A 19,663-nucleotide genomic window follows, 5' to 3' on the forward strand; every position below is an offset into this window, starting at 1 on the left:
TGAATGCTGCTCAGGATTCTCCGAGAAAATGATTTCAATAGACTAAAACTGTGAAACTGTACGTTGTATATGGCCAGAAAGCTCAAATACATAAAACTAAGTTGTTCAAAATTTGACAATACACTATTTACTAAAGACATGACAAATTTATCGTTAAATCTTTTTAGATTCTCATTCGGAAGAGATAGTTTAGTTCTAAAAAGACTGCATTACTTCTGAAATTGAACTATATAAGTGGATTATTAAGTATTGCAGTTTCGAACATATATTCGAGCCATACAAATAATTGCCAATAATCACTAAATAATATGCAAATGTGAAAAGAAACAAACTTTTTGATGATAGAAATAACTGGAAACACACCAGTTGATTAGGTGAACAACGTGACAATGTGCTTAAAATGTTGTGATGAAAAAAAGAAGAATTAATTGGAAGTTATCCGCTTAAAGGCAGTTTATCTCGAAACTAACGATATTGGGATCCTCCTACGGGTCCCATAAGTAGAGGTAGTGGTAAAGTTCATCATGTCACGCTCAATTTACCTAAGTTAACCGTAGAAAGTGCGCAAAACAGCTTTGATTGCTTCAAACTCCCCGACAATGCTACCAGTGTGCGTAACGAAACGCTGACATCTCCGCAGTCGTCGAACGTTCGCAATTCAACCTATATAACTCATAGAGACACGTGACAACCGTTCACGTGTTGCGAATTGCCTTCATTCTATTATCCGTACTAATTTGTATTGTCTAGGAGTCTTGGTCATAAAAGTCTTCTACACCTCTTTTCTTGAATTTTCAAAGGGAATTGGGAGTGATCACGCTCATAGGCGCTAACTACATCTCTCCTCCTCCAACATTGCCAGTTTCCTGGTATGCTGCCTTCAAATCACGGTTTGTTTACGGTATCATTCATTTTGATAGAAGTACAATAAATAACATAAGTACGACAAAAAAATATGCAATATATAACACCACAACTCTTCACCACATCTCTTCTATCATCACTCTCGACTCAATTCGCTCTGGTTGGTTCCTTCCTAGAGACACCTTTCGAAAGCGAGAGAGTGACACGACAACTTTCATCTAGGCTTCGGCAAAGCAGCGGAAAACAACTAATGACATTGATGTCGATGTCCCATTCCAATCTCTCCCAATTTGATTTCCCTTTCTCTCAATCACAGCATTTTTTTCTCGGGAGTTAGACCACTTTCATTCACCTAATATCCAATTACTTAGGCATAGAGTGAGAAACGATTCGATATTTTTTTACACCTTGCCATATTCTGCATCGCGTAACAACTCCATGTGTGCTTAGGATATTGCAGATCCTCAGCGACATAAGGATTGGTAAAAATAGTTTTTTTGAAGAAATAATTGATAAAATCAACAAAGTATCTGCAAGGTTGATAAGAAAGTCTTGTTAGCGCTTTCTCTGAAAAGTCTAGAATTTTCTATTCTTGATCATTATCCAGAATCCTAGAATATTCTTGACTTCTTCAAAAACATAGATATAGCCTGGTATCATTTCTTGGCTTTAAGAACGATCTCAATTTCCAAGAGCAGCTTCGAGCCATCATCTTCTATGGATGGTGCCGGATGCGAGGAGACACCACTACTATTACGACTGTTCATCGCTGGTTCACCAGCTAACCAAGAAGATGCACGATCTTCAAAGGAAGCTTCAGTCTTCCTCTAGCGCTTCTGGAATCCGAAGGTAAATGCTGTGTTAGGAGCTGGTCCCGCAACAAAACACGGTTACTGTTGTTGTTCACCCCAGTCAGCTCGATAAGCTCGCTGAGGCTGTTCTAGAAAAGAGGTCGAGACGTGCTTCGGTGAATCTCCTCCATGATAACTCATGGATAACTCATGAAAACCTAATACAGCTAAGGAGACTCATCAAAAAATCGAAGAGCTAAGTGTAAGCACAGTTCCACAACTGTCCCCTCTCCTCTCCTCCCCCCTTTCATTTACCCGTGTAGCTTTCTCTGACTACCACTTATTCCTCCCCCTTAAGGCTTTATTGGCTAAGAAAACTCTCACCAAGTTAGAAATCATGAATTTGAAACTCGCCAACTTCTTCGGCTTCCAACCTCCCCATTCCTGGGAGAAGAGGAACGCTGACGTTCGCGTTAAGTAGTGCACTGTAATGAATAACAATGCCGATCATATTACTGATTGATCTCCATTGTATTTTGAAAAAAAATAAAGAAGGAAAAGGACACAGAATTGGCAACACTTTCTCAGAAACCTAATAGATGAATTAAATTTTAAAAGCATTGTGTATACAGATGCTGTGCACATTTACAAATCGTGGGGACAACGCTGTTAGCACTAATGCGCCCTATAGCAAAATCCGTGAAAAATGGGTTCACTTTTGAGTTTTTAGCAAGTATTGCAAGAATTTCATTCTTACTAGCGATTCAATGATTTGTTCACTTCTTCCAGTAGACACAGGGTGTGTCATAAAAAAACGGGATTTAAAAGTGACCGCTAGCTACAATTTCACACATGCTTACAGATATGCGGTTCTTCTATTCTCAGATTTTCGAAAAGTAATGAAACAGATGCAATCGAAATACATGAAGAGTAAGTCTTTAGCAGCATGAAAGAAAAATATCTGTCAAGCTGTCAAAAATGACGAACGCTGACATACTAAAGACATGTGGTCATTTTATTCTGCATCGTCAAGAACTCATGCAACTCGAAAATACTTTAAGATAGACGCCGGTTTTCTTTTCAGAAGAATCTGTGAACATTTACAAACAGAGGAGAAATTCAATAGGAAAGAAAATGTTCTCGAGAAGAGGGACTTCCGCTTCACTCCAATGTTTAGCGTTCGTGTGAAGCTGAGACCAAAGAGGTCTAAACAGAATTTGCAGTTTATACGAACGCCTTTGCTGACCCTCAGGAATCCTCTGCAAGACGTGTCATGAAAACTACGAATTTTAAAGAGATTTTTTGTTGTTTTAGAATGAAGCTTGTAATACTAAGGCATAAATAAATTCAATTATGGTTGGCGCTGTAAAACTATGAGCTAGAATGAAAACGTGAATGTTTTATCCTCAGGTGAAAAATCTCAAATTTCAAACTCTCTCAGCCTAAGGAAACATAAGAGCAGTGCTATTAATATCTTAATTTTTTAAAAATAAATTTTAGCTAACTGCTAATCACTGTTAAACGGAATAGTTAAAAATTTTCGGCACTTATCTAACCCCTTTCTGAAAATAAGAATAAGAATAAAAACTGAGATGATGACTGAGAATGAGATGGTTCTTTTTTATATAACATCTCTAAAAAATTTCTCTCTCTCTCTCTCTCTAAAAATCCACCGTTTATTTTCGAATATTTGTTTCCCAAACCACAGGGGTATGAAAAAAAGAAAAATTTACCAAAAAGTCGAAACGTTACTAAAAAGAAGGGAGCCTCTACAGTCTGCCTATTTTCGACAACAACTTTGAATCACCATAAACTAAGAGAAACGACAACCAAACATAAACGTTTTTGAATTTCATTTAAAATCAGAGCATAAGAGTGAGGAAGAGATGAAAAGAGAGCTGTGTTCTAATTCTATTCGTGTTATCCTCGAAGCAACAATACTGTTGGAAAAAATGATCAGCAGAAGATACGATGAAGAAGATAGAAGTTGGATAAAAATTAATAACAAATATTATGTGAAATGTGTGAATGTTGTCAAGAGAATTAGAATACTTTCCGGAATAATTAATTCTGTTTCTCTCACAGTTTTGGTTCCAAGCACACCAGCTGGATCCCGTCCGGGTACAATAGAAAGCTAACAAAGCGTACGAATTCGTTTGTGTACATCATCTGCTCTATGTGAGCATAGTTTCCCTAATGTTGCAATAAAACGTATTCTCGTGTGTTTAGCCGTACATAAGTAAACAAGATGTATGATTGAACTTTCGTGGAAAGGGGATAAAACGATTCATGGATATACGTTTAGGATTCTGGCAGAGATCAGCATCGTTTGCAGGAGTTAAGACCAATTGACTGGAAATGTTAAGTTGATTTGTTAAGAGAAAATCCGGATATATTATTATCTATATATTACATTATATTATCGTTATATTATCCAGATATAGAAATAAGATATATTGTTTCTCAAAGCGTTACATTGCCGATATGTTCAGTGATACGCATTTTACGACGCGTGTTCGGTTCAATTGAGGGACATTTTCCATTTGAAACACAACTCTTGCCCGAAACTGAACTCAAAATTTTTCAAATTTAAAATAAACGTAAATCTAAGTTCCAGAAATGCGTCACGATGGAAACGGAAGACTTACGAATGATTGTTGAATGAATGAATGATTGTTCGCAAGAATTCAATGAAAGAACAACTTGCTTGGTGAAACACGTGCATAACAACTCTGGTTGGTGAACAATTTGGTATTAAAATCGTTTTTTATGTATCTCCAGATACGATTCTAGCTTTTTTTTCAATGTACTCTTCTTTTAATTTCCAAACATTCCGAAACTATGTCCAACTTTCTCGATCTACTGCAAAACCTCGCACAAATCCTTCGATCCGTCGCTGTTCCATAGACTGCAAGACATGCACTGTACTAAATGTGCAGTGGAGACAACACCTTTGCAGGGAGTAACACCACACAGCGGAATGAACTCTTCAACCACTTTTCACGCAGTTCAGGCAGGAAGAAAACTTCAAAAATTTGAATTTTAATAAGGTATTTATCCATTGTGTATTAACATAACAAAGCATTGATCTCATTTCACCATGAATAAATTTTTGCATTAGATCATTAAAAAAAAATTAAAAAATTGTTCCAATGAAAAATTCCTTAATAAAAATTATTCCTAAAAATTTCGAAGTATGCAAAAAATGTGTTTGTAGCGAAATCAGAATAGTGCATTAGTAGAAAACTTTTTTCTCTTTTTTGTTTTTGTGGAAAGAAATGTGTTATTCCTAACACTGGAAGGCTAATTGTTTGGTTCTAGTTCGTAAAAACTATTTTTCGTAATCCTTATATTTATACTTTATATTTTTGAACACAATAAAAAGTAAGATAAAAAGAAACAACCATACGCAAATTTGTGTTCCACAGAACTTTGAAAAATGCTGTGAGTTCCTGCAACCCTACTTAAAAACAGATTTCGACGTAGTGTGTAACTCACAACGAAAGCGCAGAGTTCGTGTAGTAGATTGCAGAACCCAGCGTGTTTCCGCTCATCTGTCAAACAGGCTCTTCCACACTGCTTTTTCACGACGATTACAGTGGCAACGCGCCACCTTTGTGCTCGCGCCGCATCTAAGTGCGAGCAGTCAAATTTCATCAATGTTCTCTCACCAGCCCATCCAAGTGAGACAAATGAATAGACTGCCGAGGGGACGAGAACGTGTGCATAGAGACGTGTTCTAATGTATCTCGTAGGAGCTAAGTCGGTTCCCACGTCATTTTTTTTACGACGGTTAGGGAAAGACGAGCGGAACCCTAGTGGGTCCCGCAATCTCCTCTCGGAACCCTACGTTTTTGACGTGGATTCCGCACCACGTCAAAATCATGATATGCTGCTTTTAAATAGTTTTGACGACATACTAAACAATCACATTTACTGGCTAGTCGATGAATGAGTCTCAACTCTCAAAGACTATGTCACTCAGAAATATTTCGCATACCTAATTAAAACAATGGCTTGATATTAGTAGAAAAGAAATCCTAGGAAAAATAAACGTTGTAACACAGAACCATCATCAAAATTTCACTTCTGCTGATTCCGCAGGAAATTAGAAAATTTTTTGATGACAAATCTTTTGTTATTAGGTTATTTGAGTCCGTTTTTTTTTTCTTAGAAGTTCAGGTATAACCCGCAAAATATCCGACATATTTTGACATACATTAATCACAGACCACATTTGTAAATTGCGTCGTTAGACTCCATACACCTGTGCTGAAAGAGATAATCAGCTGGAACCTATTACACCGCTCTGGGGATTCATTATGGTTTCAGAAAAAGAAGTAGGGACTAATGGGAGTTTTCCTACATTTTGCATTTTAAACACAAATCTTTGCGTTTTTGTTGTTCGAAAAACGGTTAATCAAAATGTGTATGCAGCCGAAACGCTATCACATGAAATTGAATTTCAAAAATGGAAAGGAAATAAAACAAACAGAATGACATGGAATGACTAGGACGAATTTATATTAGCGAATATTAGAATAGCATATGTGCATTAAGTATATATGCAAAATTTGTAAAGACGAATGCAATAGACAAAATCCAGGAGCAAAAATAACTGTATTGTGAAGATAGGAATTCATAATCAAAGAAAATTGCATTTGTTTTCGTCCAAAGCTCACTCCCATGGTCAACTTATGACATCTGACTTCGCTGTGAATCCCAACAATATGAATTATTCCTTTTTAGAAAGCAAACAATTAGGTAATGGCTTCTGAAACCTTATGAAAATCTATATTTGCCTTCCGTAAGAGTAGACTTACGTTACTTTAAATAGCCGACAACTACTGCTTTTGAGGTAAATGTGATGTACATAGCAATGATATCATATCATTGCTATGTATGTCACTGCTATGTCATTGCTATCATATATGATATCATTCATCATTAGTAGGGAAACGTGCTGGAGTATTAAAAGTATCACCCCACGAATCTGTGGTAGTGCAGATTTCAAGTGGAGAGTTCCGTATGTTCCGGGCCGTTTCTTACGGCAGTTAGGAAGAAATGGACGGAATCACCCTTCTCTCCATAATCTACGTATAGGCATAACCCACCTAAAACCCGCACCACCCCAAATTCGTGGGGTAATGCCCTTAAATACTGTAGCAAATATAGCAAATAGCAAAAAAAAACGAACTCGAGAAATAGGTGTATGACTGACATGAACCTGAACTTGTGTCAAAAACAAGATGTCATAGAGACGTACTGTACGAAAACAGTACATATGCTGTGAATTAGGATAATACACGAAGGATACTTTGGAAAATTTCTGAGAAATATCAGGAATCATTTGAAAAATTTCAGATGACTTGCGATGTTTCTCAGAAATTTCTGTTTTGTTTTCTTCGAATCGGTTTCAATGGTAGTTGACATGGAAGCCATTACGTGGACGTGTCGTGGACAATTGCTGTGTGGTAAGTAATGAGATTACTCACAATGACATAGTACACTTCTGCAAAACAAGGCGAAATGGATATATACGAAGCATAAAAGTCACATACAACGAAGGATAAGGCGAACGATTTGTGAAGGAAAAAAAGCAGAAAAGGACCGGAGAGCAAGTAACTCTCACGCAGGTTTAGGAACGTAAACAACTATTGTTTGTGAAATTGGCATCAAAACCGCATTTTCGATACACTGCATTATCTATCGTATCGAGATGAGGACAAAGTAATTAGGTAAGTCGAACTTGTTCGACTTTGAATCGGAATTTTTTCTCAAGGTTTACGCACACGAATGCGGAATCACTCGCAGGGGTGTGCCGATATAATACTATGTACTGTTCCAAATAGTATCCTCTTTGTAAACTTTGAAGTCGAAAACTATTTGGCGTTATATTAGAGTTCTTTATGAACGTAACATGTGAAACTAATTTTCTGAAACAGAAACAAACCTGGAAATTGCCTCGAAGAGGAAAATTAAAAGCCTGAGAAGTAGGAATGACAAAGTGCACACACAAATGACACGTGCAAATATCCACTACACACTCACTTGAATCAAAAAAATTACTTTTAAAGCAATTCTTCGTAACGCCACCAAAATGAGTTACAAGGTGCAACCTAGTGTGAGTAGAGGCTTAATGTCTTAGGCAATTACCACTCTTTAAAGAAAAAAGAAAAATCGATGGGCTACCTCACTAAAGAAAAAAGTCTGCTGCTGAAAAACCAGGATTTTTGTTTCATTGCTTCTTTTCGGTTTTTGGTTGCGGGATGGATGTGATAAAGTGGGTAATGTAAGCAGTTTTTCTAGAAAAAAAAATTATTTTTTATTTCTCAGGAAATGTTCGTAGATCATCTATCAGTCTCATGCTCTCCTATCAGTGTTGAAGCCACCAGTAAGTAATCTGTAAGGTAAGTGTTCGTGAAAAAGTAATTACTCTTTACTCTTTTTCTTTACTTTGACAATACTCGCTACAAAAATAATCATAGAAATGAAAGAGCGTAACAGATGAGATTTCATGAACGGAGGTCACCTTCAGCTGAATTGAGGAGGCTTGACGTCGTTTCACTCAAAATTCAACTTCTGAATAGATTGCTCTATTAGTCATTTCAAATGAGCGGACTAATTTCCTTAACGTCAAACGTTAATGAGACAGAATTGGACAGAATTATACACTGATGAGTACTCGAGCACTGGCGTTTCCTAGCAAGCACCATCTATAAAGAAGTGTTCAGTACGCCATTAGTCTTAATTTATTTACTTGTATTTATTTGTGGAAGAAAAACGATAAAAATCCTTTAAAAAAATAAAATTCTATCCTTAATCAATCCGCCTAGATACGCCACTGCGTTCACTTCAATTCAGAATTCAATTCAGAATGGTTCGAGGTTTACAAACGCGTGTCTAACTGATACAGTCACTAATGGGAGTTAGCTAATATGTAAAGTCACTGTTTTTTTATTCTCCGAGACAAGTCTGGTACCAATTTATCGTCCCCGAAATGGTGAAATGTTAGTTTATCACTAGGACATTTCCTAACCTCCGATCAATCAAGCAGCCACAGCAAACCTATCACCGACAGCGCTACACTGCCATATATTTATTTATATTATTTATTCATATTTTTATTAGCTCATTTTATTGATGGGCCATTGAAAATCACGATTAGAGCAGCAAGACCCCTTTGTTTAGCATGAATGCTCTCGGAAAAGGCGATTCACCATTTGCCAGATCCTCTACGGGTAGAATTCCATCGACCCTCGAAATATGCATTTGCTTTTTTTTTTGCTTTTTTCACATATGAGAAAGAAATACTTCTTGTTATGATCGGCTTATGGGTTGTGGTTATGTGCTGTCCTGTATGTTCACTTAAGGAAGGAGTGCAGGAGAGGACAAATTTTCAGACTTGATTTATTTACAGCATACAATTTACTATATTGTATTATTTGCCACTACTTGTAAATAGACAATAATGTCATGACTGCTACATAGCGCCCTTATGTTATGTAGCTCGAACGCCGAATAATCTAATCTTGAAAGTAAGTTGCTAGGATTTTTTTGCAGAAGAACATGAGGATGAAGAAGTATGGATGTCCACAGAAACAAGACGAGCTACTTATTTTTTATTGCGTATGCACTTTTCATATGCGGAAATCAGAACATCACGTAACTTCCGATGTGAATTCCTCCAGTTGATTGCGTCTCAGAATTTTCGCGAAACTTTTGAAATAGAAGAACACGAACGTTATAACCAATATTTTCCTACCGGAACTGACGATTCATCTCTACCTTCGTTTTTAGAAGAGTCTACTAAATTAATTATGCACGTACATGCACGATGGCTCTTATACGTATACACATTAAGGTGTTCTTAAGATTAATGTAGCCTTCAATGTTCAACTTTGTAAGACGAGCCACTTTAATCGGGAATATCATCAAAATGTTGATGACTTTAATGGTTTTGCCTGCAAGACATAAATAGCCAGCCGCACCCTGCTACGTTCGACCCATTGAATGATAATAAACGCTTGACAAACACTCATTGCCTATGCGTTACGTTCAATACAAAATATTCTTAAAATAGACAGCAATGGATTGCTCCAGAAGGGGACACAATTGCGCCAAATAAGAAAAATTTACGTCTTTCGTGACGGAGGGGCTACGAGCGAAATCTTTAGTTCTTTTTATTCTAAATGAAATCATATCCTGTTCACATACTCAAATCAAGGAGAATCAACAGCATGGGACAAAAAGGCAACCTGGAAAATAAATGAAATATAGGTACTCAGTGAATTTTAAATTTTTGCATGGTGTCGCCAGTTCATTGATAACTGTTACAGAAAACTGACAAAGTGGTTTTCTACATCCCCGCCTAAATATATTAGAATAGCTGAAATTATGTGTGCAGTAGATTATACTTCTTCAAAACCGCGCAAAATTAGTTTGAAAGCAAAGATATATCTAAAAAGTTGTCTACGGTGCCAACGGCGAAACGTGTGTGTCCTAATGAACACATTACTGTCAAAGCGAGCGACATTTCAGAAGAAGAGGAAATAGCTGAAGATGGTTTGAGCAGTCGCGTCGACAAATTCTGCCAGTGAAGATTAGCTAATTCGTCCAACCACGACGACTTCAGGTACTTTGCCTGCCATTTGCATAATCGAATGGACCGACAGCTTCGCAAATTAGCAAATTCAACTCAAATCAAGGCCGCCAGAGCAAGCACCAGTGATCTTTGGGAGCACTCGAGATAGGGAAAAAAATCGGCGGATGATCCGCGTAAATTGTTCAACACGTATAGTGAAGCGAGCGCGGATCGAACTAGTTAAACCACATAGTCGCTTGCATCATTTGGATTTTTTTACACCACTCAACAATGTCCGCCATTGTTTCAATTAGGTACGTAGAATATTTCTGAATTACTTATTTTTTGAGAATATTACTTTCAACGACAGTAACCGATCGTTGTAATTGTTTTATATCCCATCAAAAACTATTTAAATAGGTCACTAACATGTAGAAAAAAAAAACTAGTGGTGTTCCGTGCTGTAGTCTGCACAAGAATAATTAGGATTTGAGTAAGAATTTTGTAACATTTTTGATACTTCTCCGGACTTGCCACAATCCATTACATCTACTAATTTCCTGGTTGCTTGAGAGGGATGGGCGTGAAGAAAACTTTTCAGAAGTACTTCTAAAAAGAAAAAAGAAAAGAAGTAGAAAATAGCGCGCCGGAACGCTCGAAGCCGTATCTTCCGGGCCGTTTTTTACGATGATTAGGAAGAAATGGATGGAATTTGATATTTGATATCTATTTGATAGAAATCGAGGCGAATGTTTCAGCCCAAGAGCCATGTATTTATACGTATTTTCGATTACTTCTAGGTATATTTGATTATTTCAATCCCAAAGATTATCTCCAACGCTAAACAAGTAGGCACTATGAAATCCGAGAGAGAATCAGTGGAAAAGGCTGGATACGGGGTTATAGATTGCAAATCCGGGGTGGTTCCGCTCATCTCCTCCTAATCGTCGTAAATGACGGTCTGGAAGACGTAGCTCTTTTCGACGATTTCAGTGGCAACGCGCCACCCTTGTGCACTCGCCGCATCTGAGTTCTAGCGATCGAAGATTAATGAGGACCGGAAGGTGTACGTAGAGGAGCTCTCTGACGTATCTCGTAGGAATTAAAGCAGTTTTTACGACAACAAGGGACAGATGAGCGGAATCCCGGAATCTACAACTCCATCCCTAGCTTGTCCCACTGATTCCCTCACCAAGTCAGATCCGTGGTATGCGGTTATAGTGCAGTTTAATGTATAAATCACATTATAATATCCCAAAATTTATGTCCATAAACTCAGAATTGAGAAAATTGACATAAATCTATGTTCACGTTTTGCTTCCTTCCCACAATTTCTCCGATGAGAATCAATTTCGAGAAACACAGTAATCCGAAGTCCAATGCTGTCATCTAAGGTAGTGACAGTATTTCTCAAGCAATGGTTAATCGCAGAATGCGACATAAGTAGGCACCATTTCAAATTGGCAAACAAAGCTAAAATTTGCCAAATTTCTCTGGTGTCATTTGAGGTGCGAATAGGACCATTCTAGAACTTTTGTTCTTTGGACCGCCTTTCTAACTGGATATTTTATCAACAAAATGTATTGTAGTGTATAGCTGCACGTGTTCTTAAGTGTTGTGTATGCTAATTTTTGTTAAATGCTAAAACTAGAAAAACTTGAAATACTTTTCAAACACTAACTGTCCTTCATGTTCCAGCTTTTCTCATCAAAAATGAGACGGCTGAACTGAGCGGTAATTTATTTCACACTTCGGGATTACACATTATTTAAAGGCAGCGTATAGTGGTGTCAAAACGACATGAAGCAACGGTCCAGTTTCGTAAGAGGCGGAGTTCAAAGCGGTGCGGTGCGTTCGTAGCGGTTAGAATTTAGGTGGGATCCTTTCTGACATCATTCTTCGTTGCATAGTCGGATCAAAACGACATGAAGGACGGACAGTTGCGCAAGCGGCTCGCTCGAGGCGATGCGGCGGAGACAGCGGTTGGAATCGAGGTTGGACCATGGTGAACTACAGAGATGGGTGGTGGTGGCGAGGATCCTTACACGATCCCGACCGCGCCGGTTCGAGCGCAGCCGCTTTCACAACTGTCGTGCTTCATGTCGTTTTGATCCAACCATAGTTCGCAATGTTCCCACCTCGACTTCAATCGCTATCTCCACCGCTCCGCTTCGAGCGCAGCCGCGTATGCAACAGCACTATCATCATACCGATGACGATCACTTATCCAGATCTCACTGCAACTCAGGTAATTATGGGTTTGGCCCGCTTGTAGTAGCCCTTGGTTGATATGTATTAGACATGTAATTCGCCTCCTTTGGTACTGTGCGGTCATCTGCGGTAATGAAGATTCACTGAACCACGTGTTCTATCCATTGGAACGATACGGGGCAAAATCCCAAGAGTGTCCACGCCCTACACAAGCACTGCCCTATATGTCGTTTTGCACTATAACATAAAAGTGACGGTGTTGGGATTTATCCAGTAAAAAATGACCCAAAAAATCGTTAGGACGCAGAGTATTGCAGATTCACACGTGAACAGTTGCCCATTTTTCTTCGTGCGCTGTTGAGTAAAAATCACCTGAAGCTTGGTGCAGTTGCATAGGTGGGTGCTCTCGAAGCGGCACAGTGGAGCAAGCGGTTGGAATCGAAGTAGGACCATTGCTAGCTTCAACTGTGTAAGCACTGTTGATGATCCCAAAACTGGATCCTAAAACTCGCGACAAATGGAAGGATAATGGATTCCGTAGCAAAGGTCATAATGACACCAATTTCCTCAAACGTTCATCCAATCCTATGGGAGAGATATAATGAATTTTCGCAACCAACGACATAACAAAGTTTTGCAGACAAAAACCGCCATGATGGCCAAATATCAGACTATTCGACATCCTGATAACATCTATGTAACTCGAAAAAATAAAGAATAAAGACAACCCACTACACAGCTTTAGCTTGCGACAATAAATGGATACAAATATTCCTCACTCACACATCACAGGGACAAGCGGAGGTTACTCCTTTTAGAAGTGAGATCATAGAGAATTCCTTCCGTAAAGGTGTGAAGAGAGACGAGCAGAACTAAAACGAGTGATGTGCTCGCAAAAATCAAAACTCCTACGTTATTGTCATTCATTCTCATATATAGATGTTTATTCAGATGTGCAATAGCATTTGCCATTATTCTAACCGCCTACTCACTCGATCCAGCTGCTTTATTTCGAATTTTCAACGGAACGTCACTAACAAATCAACAAATTGAACAGGTAATTCTCAATCATTCTGTTCTATAGAACTGTGGTACAAAAGAGGAGTAGTTAGGAGGTAAAACACTGCCTTTAACAGAAAGATCACTACAATTGGACAAGTATTACCATTATCAAGTACTACTCCTCAGATGTCTCTCATCACCGAAGAAATGTATTGTGTGTAATAAGCATTTAGTTGGCTAATAAATACAACGAAGGAGTAAAAATTGGAAGAGGAAAGGAAGCGGGAGTCGCCTTTCTGAAGTCATTACGAGGAATTAAAGAGGTTTGTTTTTGTTGACATGAAACTCAATAATATCTGTCAAACAATCTCAACTATATACAGCAAAAATCACTTATCCACAAATTCCTGGACCTGTGGGAAAAAGATCTGATGTTACGTAAAATTTATGCAGCTGCGATGTACCTCATAGAAGACGACATCACGGAGGACCTAAAAGAGGAGGTATTTATTTCCACACAACTCTCCATAAAATGCACAGTCAATGTTCAAATAATTCTAGATCGATGAATGGAAGTTGGAAGCGGACAAGGAATACAAAGGCGACTTCAGCAAATCACAACTTAGTGTGGTCCGCAAGATCGTCAATGAAGTACGGAGATATGTTTTTCGATTGCATTGATCACAAAAGTAATAGTAGTTGGGTCCATCCACTCCACAACACCTGCGGTGAAACTTGGTGAAAAACTAGAAAAATAAACTAAACACTGCGATCAATATAATGAATCAATATGGACTATGATCAATGAGTAGAACCTTTAGCATCACTTCACTTCTGTTTCCAGCGCTCTAACAGTAAGTACTGCTCATTAAGTAAAGAGCAAATATCATCGCGTAGAGTTGCCGCTTCAGAATGAGCACGTCGAATCCGATGAATATAAAACAACATACAATTCAACGACACTTAAAATTCAATAAAATTGAAATGTAAAACGCAACTTCTTCTTAGAGCGAGATAGTATCCATAAAATAGTGTATGAAACCTTCCCTTCAATTTCTAGTGTTTTTTCAATATTTTTATCTCGTGTATTTTTAAAATCAACGAAACGTGACTTATACCTCGACCCAACGTTCTTTCAAGCCTATCTATCCTTCGACTTTGAGAATTCTTCCAAACGCCACCTTCAAGCGCTAAGAGCGCTAATCTTCGCTGATCAAAAATGCTCTGTCCAGGTTCCATCTTCACAAAAGGAAGCGATCCGTGATAAGCTCAATGAACCTCTGAAGAGTTTCAGAACACAGGAGAAAATGGAGAAGTTACTTGCTGCTTTGGTAACTTTTCAAGATCAAGTCGAATTGTGAAATAAACGGAATAAAGGTTCTTGTATAGGATGTCTTCAATGAAAAAAAAAAGACTTTTGTTATTCCGAAGAAAGAAACACTTTTATTATTCCGCTGTTCTCTTCTTCTCGTTGTTCTTCTGTCATTCTTCTCCTCTTTTTTCTTTTCCATGTTTCCATTCCACTCCATCGCTTGCGGGAGATAGCTATGGTATGGAGCCAGTGTTTTTTTTTATCCTCCTATGCTTGGTACCAGTTGATAGACACCGGAAAGATGAAAGGCCTGGTCAGCACGTGGGTGGATTGGAACCTTCGATCGACTGTGCAGACACAGCGGGACATCTCATTGACTGCCCTATATCAGCCCATTACATTCCATATAGTGATGGAAGTTAGAAATGTGTACCAAAATCCATGCTCTGCCCTTCAAATGATTTTCTACGTTGCATTCTCGCAAAAACTTATTCAGAATTATGGTTATTCACAATCGGTTATTCCTGATATGTACGCAACGAAAGATTAGATATTGGAATGTTTCATCTGCACATGCTGCAGAATGAATGGTGTTTACTTGTATAATGATGGAACTTAACATCCATCCTCTGGATAAAAATTGCAAGCCTAAGAGGGAGTTTTTCGGGCACTGGTAGCGCAACAATACCCGCACAGCAAACTCGCCACAAATCCATAAAATCACTTTTAGGGAATTTTTGTAGATGTGGTGAATCTCACTACGGCTGAAATCTACGAGAGTCAGGCGCGGCGATTTCTGCCGTTTCACGAGGCGGCGGAGAAGAGACTAAAGGGTGGCGAGCTGTTTGCTCGGTAACCGTGGACGGAGGTGGGACCTTTTTGGGCAACCCGCTACGCGCATTCGGCGAAAATAATGTTGAAGAAATATACTCAAAATAGTTTAGAAAATTGGTTACAGCATGCAGTTTACAGCAAAGCTTCTTAGCTCGTTGGTAGTTTTTTTTTACCGTGAACTCAGGATAAAATAGAAGTTAAATCCAGGAGACTAAGAAGTCGAGGTAAAGATCAAAAATTGGAAATAACAAGCGGAGAAAGATAAAAAGGAAATATTGTCATCTACTGAAGTGAACTTTAAAGGCATCACCCCACGAATCTGAGGTGGTGCAGATTTCAGGTGGAGTATTCGTATACAGGATGGGAGACTACGGAGAGGGGGGTGATTCCGTCCATTTCTTCCTAATTGCCGTAAAAAACGGCCCGGAAGATACGGCTTAATTCGTTTTGGCGCACCATTTTGTACAAGAGGTTTGATTGGAGCGCGCCAGTCTTGTGCGGCGCCGCATCTTCCAGGCCGTTTTCTACGGCAATTAGCAAGAAATGGACGGAATCACCCCCCTCTCCGTAGTCTCCCATCCCGTATACGAATACTCCACCTGAAATCTACACCACCTCAGATTCGTGGGGTGATGCCTTTAAGCCGGATCAAAACGACATGAAGCACGGCGCAGTTGCGTAGGCGACTGCGCTCGAAGCGGTGCGGTGGAGAAAACGGTTGGAGTCGAGGTGGGACCATCGCGAACTGCAGCGAAGAATGGGGGCTAGGAAGGTTCCTAACTCGATCCTAACCGCTACGTTCACCGCACCGCTTCGGGCACAGCTGCATACACAACTGCTCCACGCTACATTTTGTCTTCATCCTATTATATCTATAATGAAATTGCGTTAACATTTGACGTTGTGCACCTCCCTCAGGGTAACTTTCCTCTTTAAAAAAGGTAAGTAGAGTACATGAAAATTCCATCTAATTTCGCGAATATTGTTTAAATTGTATGGTGTATTTAAGAGGATATGAATTTACTTGTTGTTTAAATTGTATGGTGTATTTAAGAGGATATGAATTTACTATTTATTTATTTATTATTATCTAGATTAGAGCAGAAGTGCTGGCTGAAGCTGCAGAGGCGGGGAAAAGCATCCGCTATGTCCGTCGAGACTTCGCCAGTCGCAAGACGAGGATGACTGCTCTCCGGAACCCAAAGGGAACAGCCACTGCATCGAGAAGGGGGATGGAGAAAATCATCTACGACTTCTACTCTGATCTCTTCGACAGCCATGTCCACTTGCCTCCTCACCATCTGAGGGAAGATGGACAAGTCATTCCAGAGGTTCTCCCGTCCGAAATACGACATGCTATCATGTCGGTAAGAAATCGTACGGCACCCGGTCCCGACAGAATAAGACCAGAACACCTGAAGAGCCTTCCGCCAGTACTCATCAACACCCTGGCGAGGCTCTTTACACGTTATCTGTCGGAATGCAAGGTTCCTAAACAGTGGAAGACCAGCAAGACCGTGTTGTTGTATAAAAAGGGAGATCCACATGACATCGGCAACTATCGCCCAATCTGCCTACTGTCCGTCATCTACAAGCTCTTTACAAGAGTAATCCTTAATAGGATTGAAAAAGTCTTGGATGAAGGACAGTCATGCGAGCAAGCAGGGTTTCGAAAAGGATTCAGCACGATTGACCACATTCACACTGTTTCGAAACTCATCGAGGTATCATGAGAGTACAAGATGCCGCTCTGTCTCACCTTCATCGACTTAAAGAAGGCTTTCGACTCGGTTGAGACGGAAGCGGTCGTGGAAGCCTTGGACAACCAAGGCGTCCCTACTCAGTATATTAAGGTACTTCGAGAGTTGTACAGTAACTTCACGACCGGAATTTCGCCATTCTACAAGAACATCATCATTGACGTGAAGAGGGGGGTCCGACAGGGTGATACAATTTCACCCAAAATATTCACAGCCACCCTCGAGAACGCAATGCGAAAGTTGGAATGGGACGACATGGGAGTGAAGGTTGATGGTCGGCAGCTACACCATTTGCGCTTTGCTGATGACATCGTACTGGTAACACCTAGCATCAGCCAAGCGGAACGAATGCTGACCGAATTCGACGAAACATGTGGATGCATCGGTCTTCAGCTGAATCTACAAAAGACGATGTTCATGCGGAACGGATGGGTCTCGGATGCCCCATTCACGCTCAACGGAACGAACATATCCGAATGCACCAGCTACGTTTATCTGGGTCGGGAACTGAACATGATGAACGACCTGACCCCCGAGCTGGGCAGGAGGAGACGAGCGGCTTGGGGAGCGTACAAGAGCATCGAGGATGTAGTGAAGAAGACCAGGAACACCCGGCTCCGTGCTCACCTCTTCAACACCACCGTACTTCCTGCTTTGACCTATGCTTCGGAAACCTGGGCATTTCGCAAGCAGGAAGAAAACGCGGTGAGCGTCATTGAACGCGCAATTGAGAGAGTGATGCTAGGAGTATCCCGTTTCACGCAAGTGAGGAACGGGATTCGAAGTTCCCTCCTACGTCAGCGATCGAAGATTAGAGACGCCGCCGCGTTTGCCAAGGAAAGTAAAATAAGGTGGGCCGGACACGTGATGCGCTTTGATGACAACCGCTGGACCAGAGCCGTGAGCGACTGGGTTCCCCGCGATATTAAGCGCACTACAGGAAGACCGCCGACCCGATGGTCAGATTTCTTCACGAAGTCCTTGAAAGAAAAATATGATGCTCTTCGTGTCCCACGCGAAAGGAGGAACCACTGGGCTACTCTGGCACGCGATCGGGACAAATGGAAGAATTACTGGCGCCCGCTCGACTAGTTCGAAGATCAACGGGAGTCAAGGTGATCAAGGTGATTATTATCTATTTACCAAATATATAGATCTTATCAACGTATTTCCCGTTGTTAGCAACCATACAAACTTTTTTGTGTTGTGTTTGCTTAGGGATAAATTCTTTTCTCCTCTTCTACTTATTTTTCTTTCCTTTCTTTGCCCCCTTTCCCGATTGCATAGCTTTTTGTTCTAATGCATTCGATTCGGCTTTCCTATACTATGTTGCGGAGCTATGTTGCGGAGCAAGGCACTACAGTACATGAACTTCGTTCGTTTCTCATCATTGTCGTATGCTATGGCCGCTATTAAGCTCCGATATCCACCTTGGAATTGATCGAAGAGCCTTGACTCGCATCCGATAATATCTATAGGGCGAACAACGTCAAATCAGGGGTAGAACACCCAACCCTGTACCCGGACATAGAATCATGAAATGGTCCTTCTGTTTTTGCTGAGACAGGATTATAAGTATTCAGAAGTTGTATTCAAATTTGCATCTGTGCATGTATCTATTAGGTGTATTGTCAATATTTTTAAATGACACTCTATTGTAAATATTTCAAGAAATAAGACCTGGATATCAGAAGTATGCACCATCCTCATCCACTACCTCACTCCAAAGTTCTATCAACTTGTCGATTCCCTCCTTTATGACCTCCCTTCAACTCTTTAGCATTCTTTGCGGCTGAAGAGCCAGTAATCTATGGGAGCAATGTTCAGACTACGAGGACCCTGAGAAATTACTGGCCACCTTTAGCTGTTCAGCTCGACAAATGCCAAGTTTTCCGTGTGTGTTCTCTGCTGTCGCAGTAGAAAGAGCGTGCAATCGGTGCCCTCCAGCTTTTGCAGCTGAAGAACATAAGTCTCAGTGTTAATCACTTGCCCTTCAAGCAGGAGTACTTCATCCCATTCCTAGAGGAGATGAACACTTTCTGCGGGTGGAGGTTGGGACTTGGTACCGTCTAAGACTCTTCACAACGACCAACTAACAACTAACCCCCTGTTTCTTTTCCATAGAAATGTCGCACATGAACGCTTTACCATCGCGCTTCTTAAAGGCATCACCCCAAGAATCTGGGGTGGTACGGGTTTCAGGCGGGTAATGCCTATATTGGGTCGTATATTGTGGGGAAGAGGGTGATTCCGTTTAGCTCTCCATGCATCAATGTAAACGGACCACCTCGGAACGCTGTTTCTT

At 40.1% G+C, this 19,663-nt stretch overlaps 2 protein-coding genes across 3 annotated transcripts; one reads left to right on the forward strand and one right to left on the reverse strand.

The window, feature by feature from the left end:
- Window positions 1–1,520: 1,520 nt before the first annotated feature.
- RB195_017560 (uncharacterized protein) lies at window positions 1,521–1,856 on the reverse strand (the record flags this gene model as incomplete). Its single annotated transcript, XM_064184607.1, has 2 exons — window positions 1,521–1,666; window positions 1,772–1,856. The coding sequence occupies 2 exons, from the start codon at window positions 1,854–1,856 to the stop codon at window positions 1,521–1,523; spliced, it is 231 nt and encodes a 76-aa protein (XP_064040488.1).
- A 10,308-nt stretch (window positions 1,857–12,164) lies between these two features.
- On the forward strand, window positions 12,165–18,450 carry RB195_017561 (uncharacterized protein; the record flags this gene model as incomplete). 2 transcript variants are annotated; one of them, XM_064184608.1, is made up of 3 exons in its annotated part: window positions 12,165–12,244; window positions 12,839–12,919; window positions 16,698–17,331. In XM_064184608.1, 3 exons carry the CDS (start codon window positions 12,165–12,167, stop codon window positions 17,329–17,331), a joined length of 795 nt encoding a protein of 264 aa, XP_064040489.1. The 2 variants fall into 2 exon arrangements, with proteins under 2 accessions (XP_064040489.1, XP_064040490.1); XM_064184609.1 differs by lacking the exons at window positions 12,165–12,244; window positions 12,839–12,919; window positions 16,698–17,331 and adding an exon at window positions 17,341–18,450.
- Window positions 18,451–19,663: the final 1,213 nt, after the last annotated feature.

This window comes from Necator americanus, chromosome II (genome assembly GCF_031761385.1).
Source record: "Necator americanus strain Aroian chromosome II, whole genome shotgun sequence".
Taxonomy (NCBI): domain Eukaryota; kingdom Metazoa; phylum Nematoda; class Chromadorea; order Rhabditida; family Ancylostomatidae; genus Necator; species Necator americanus.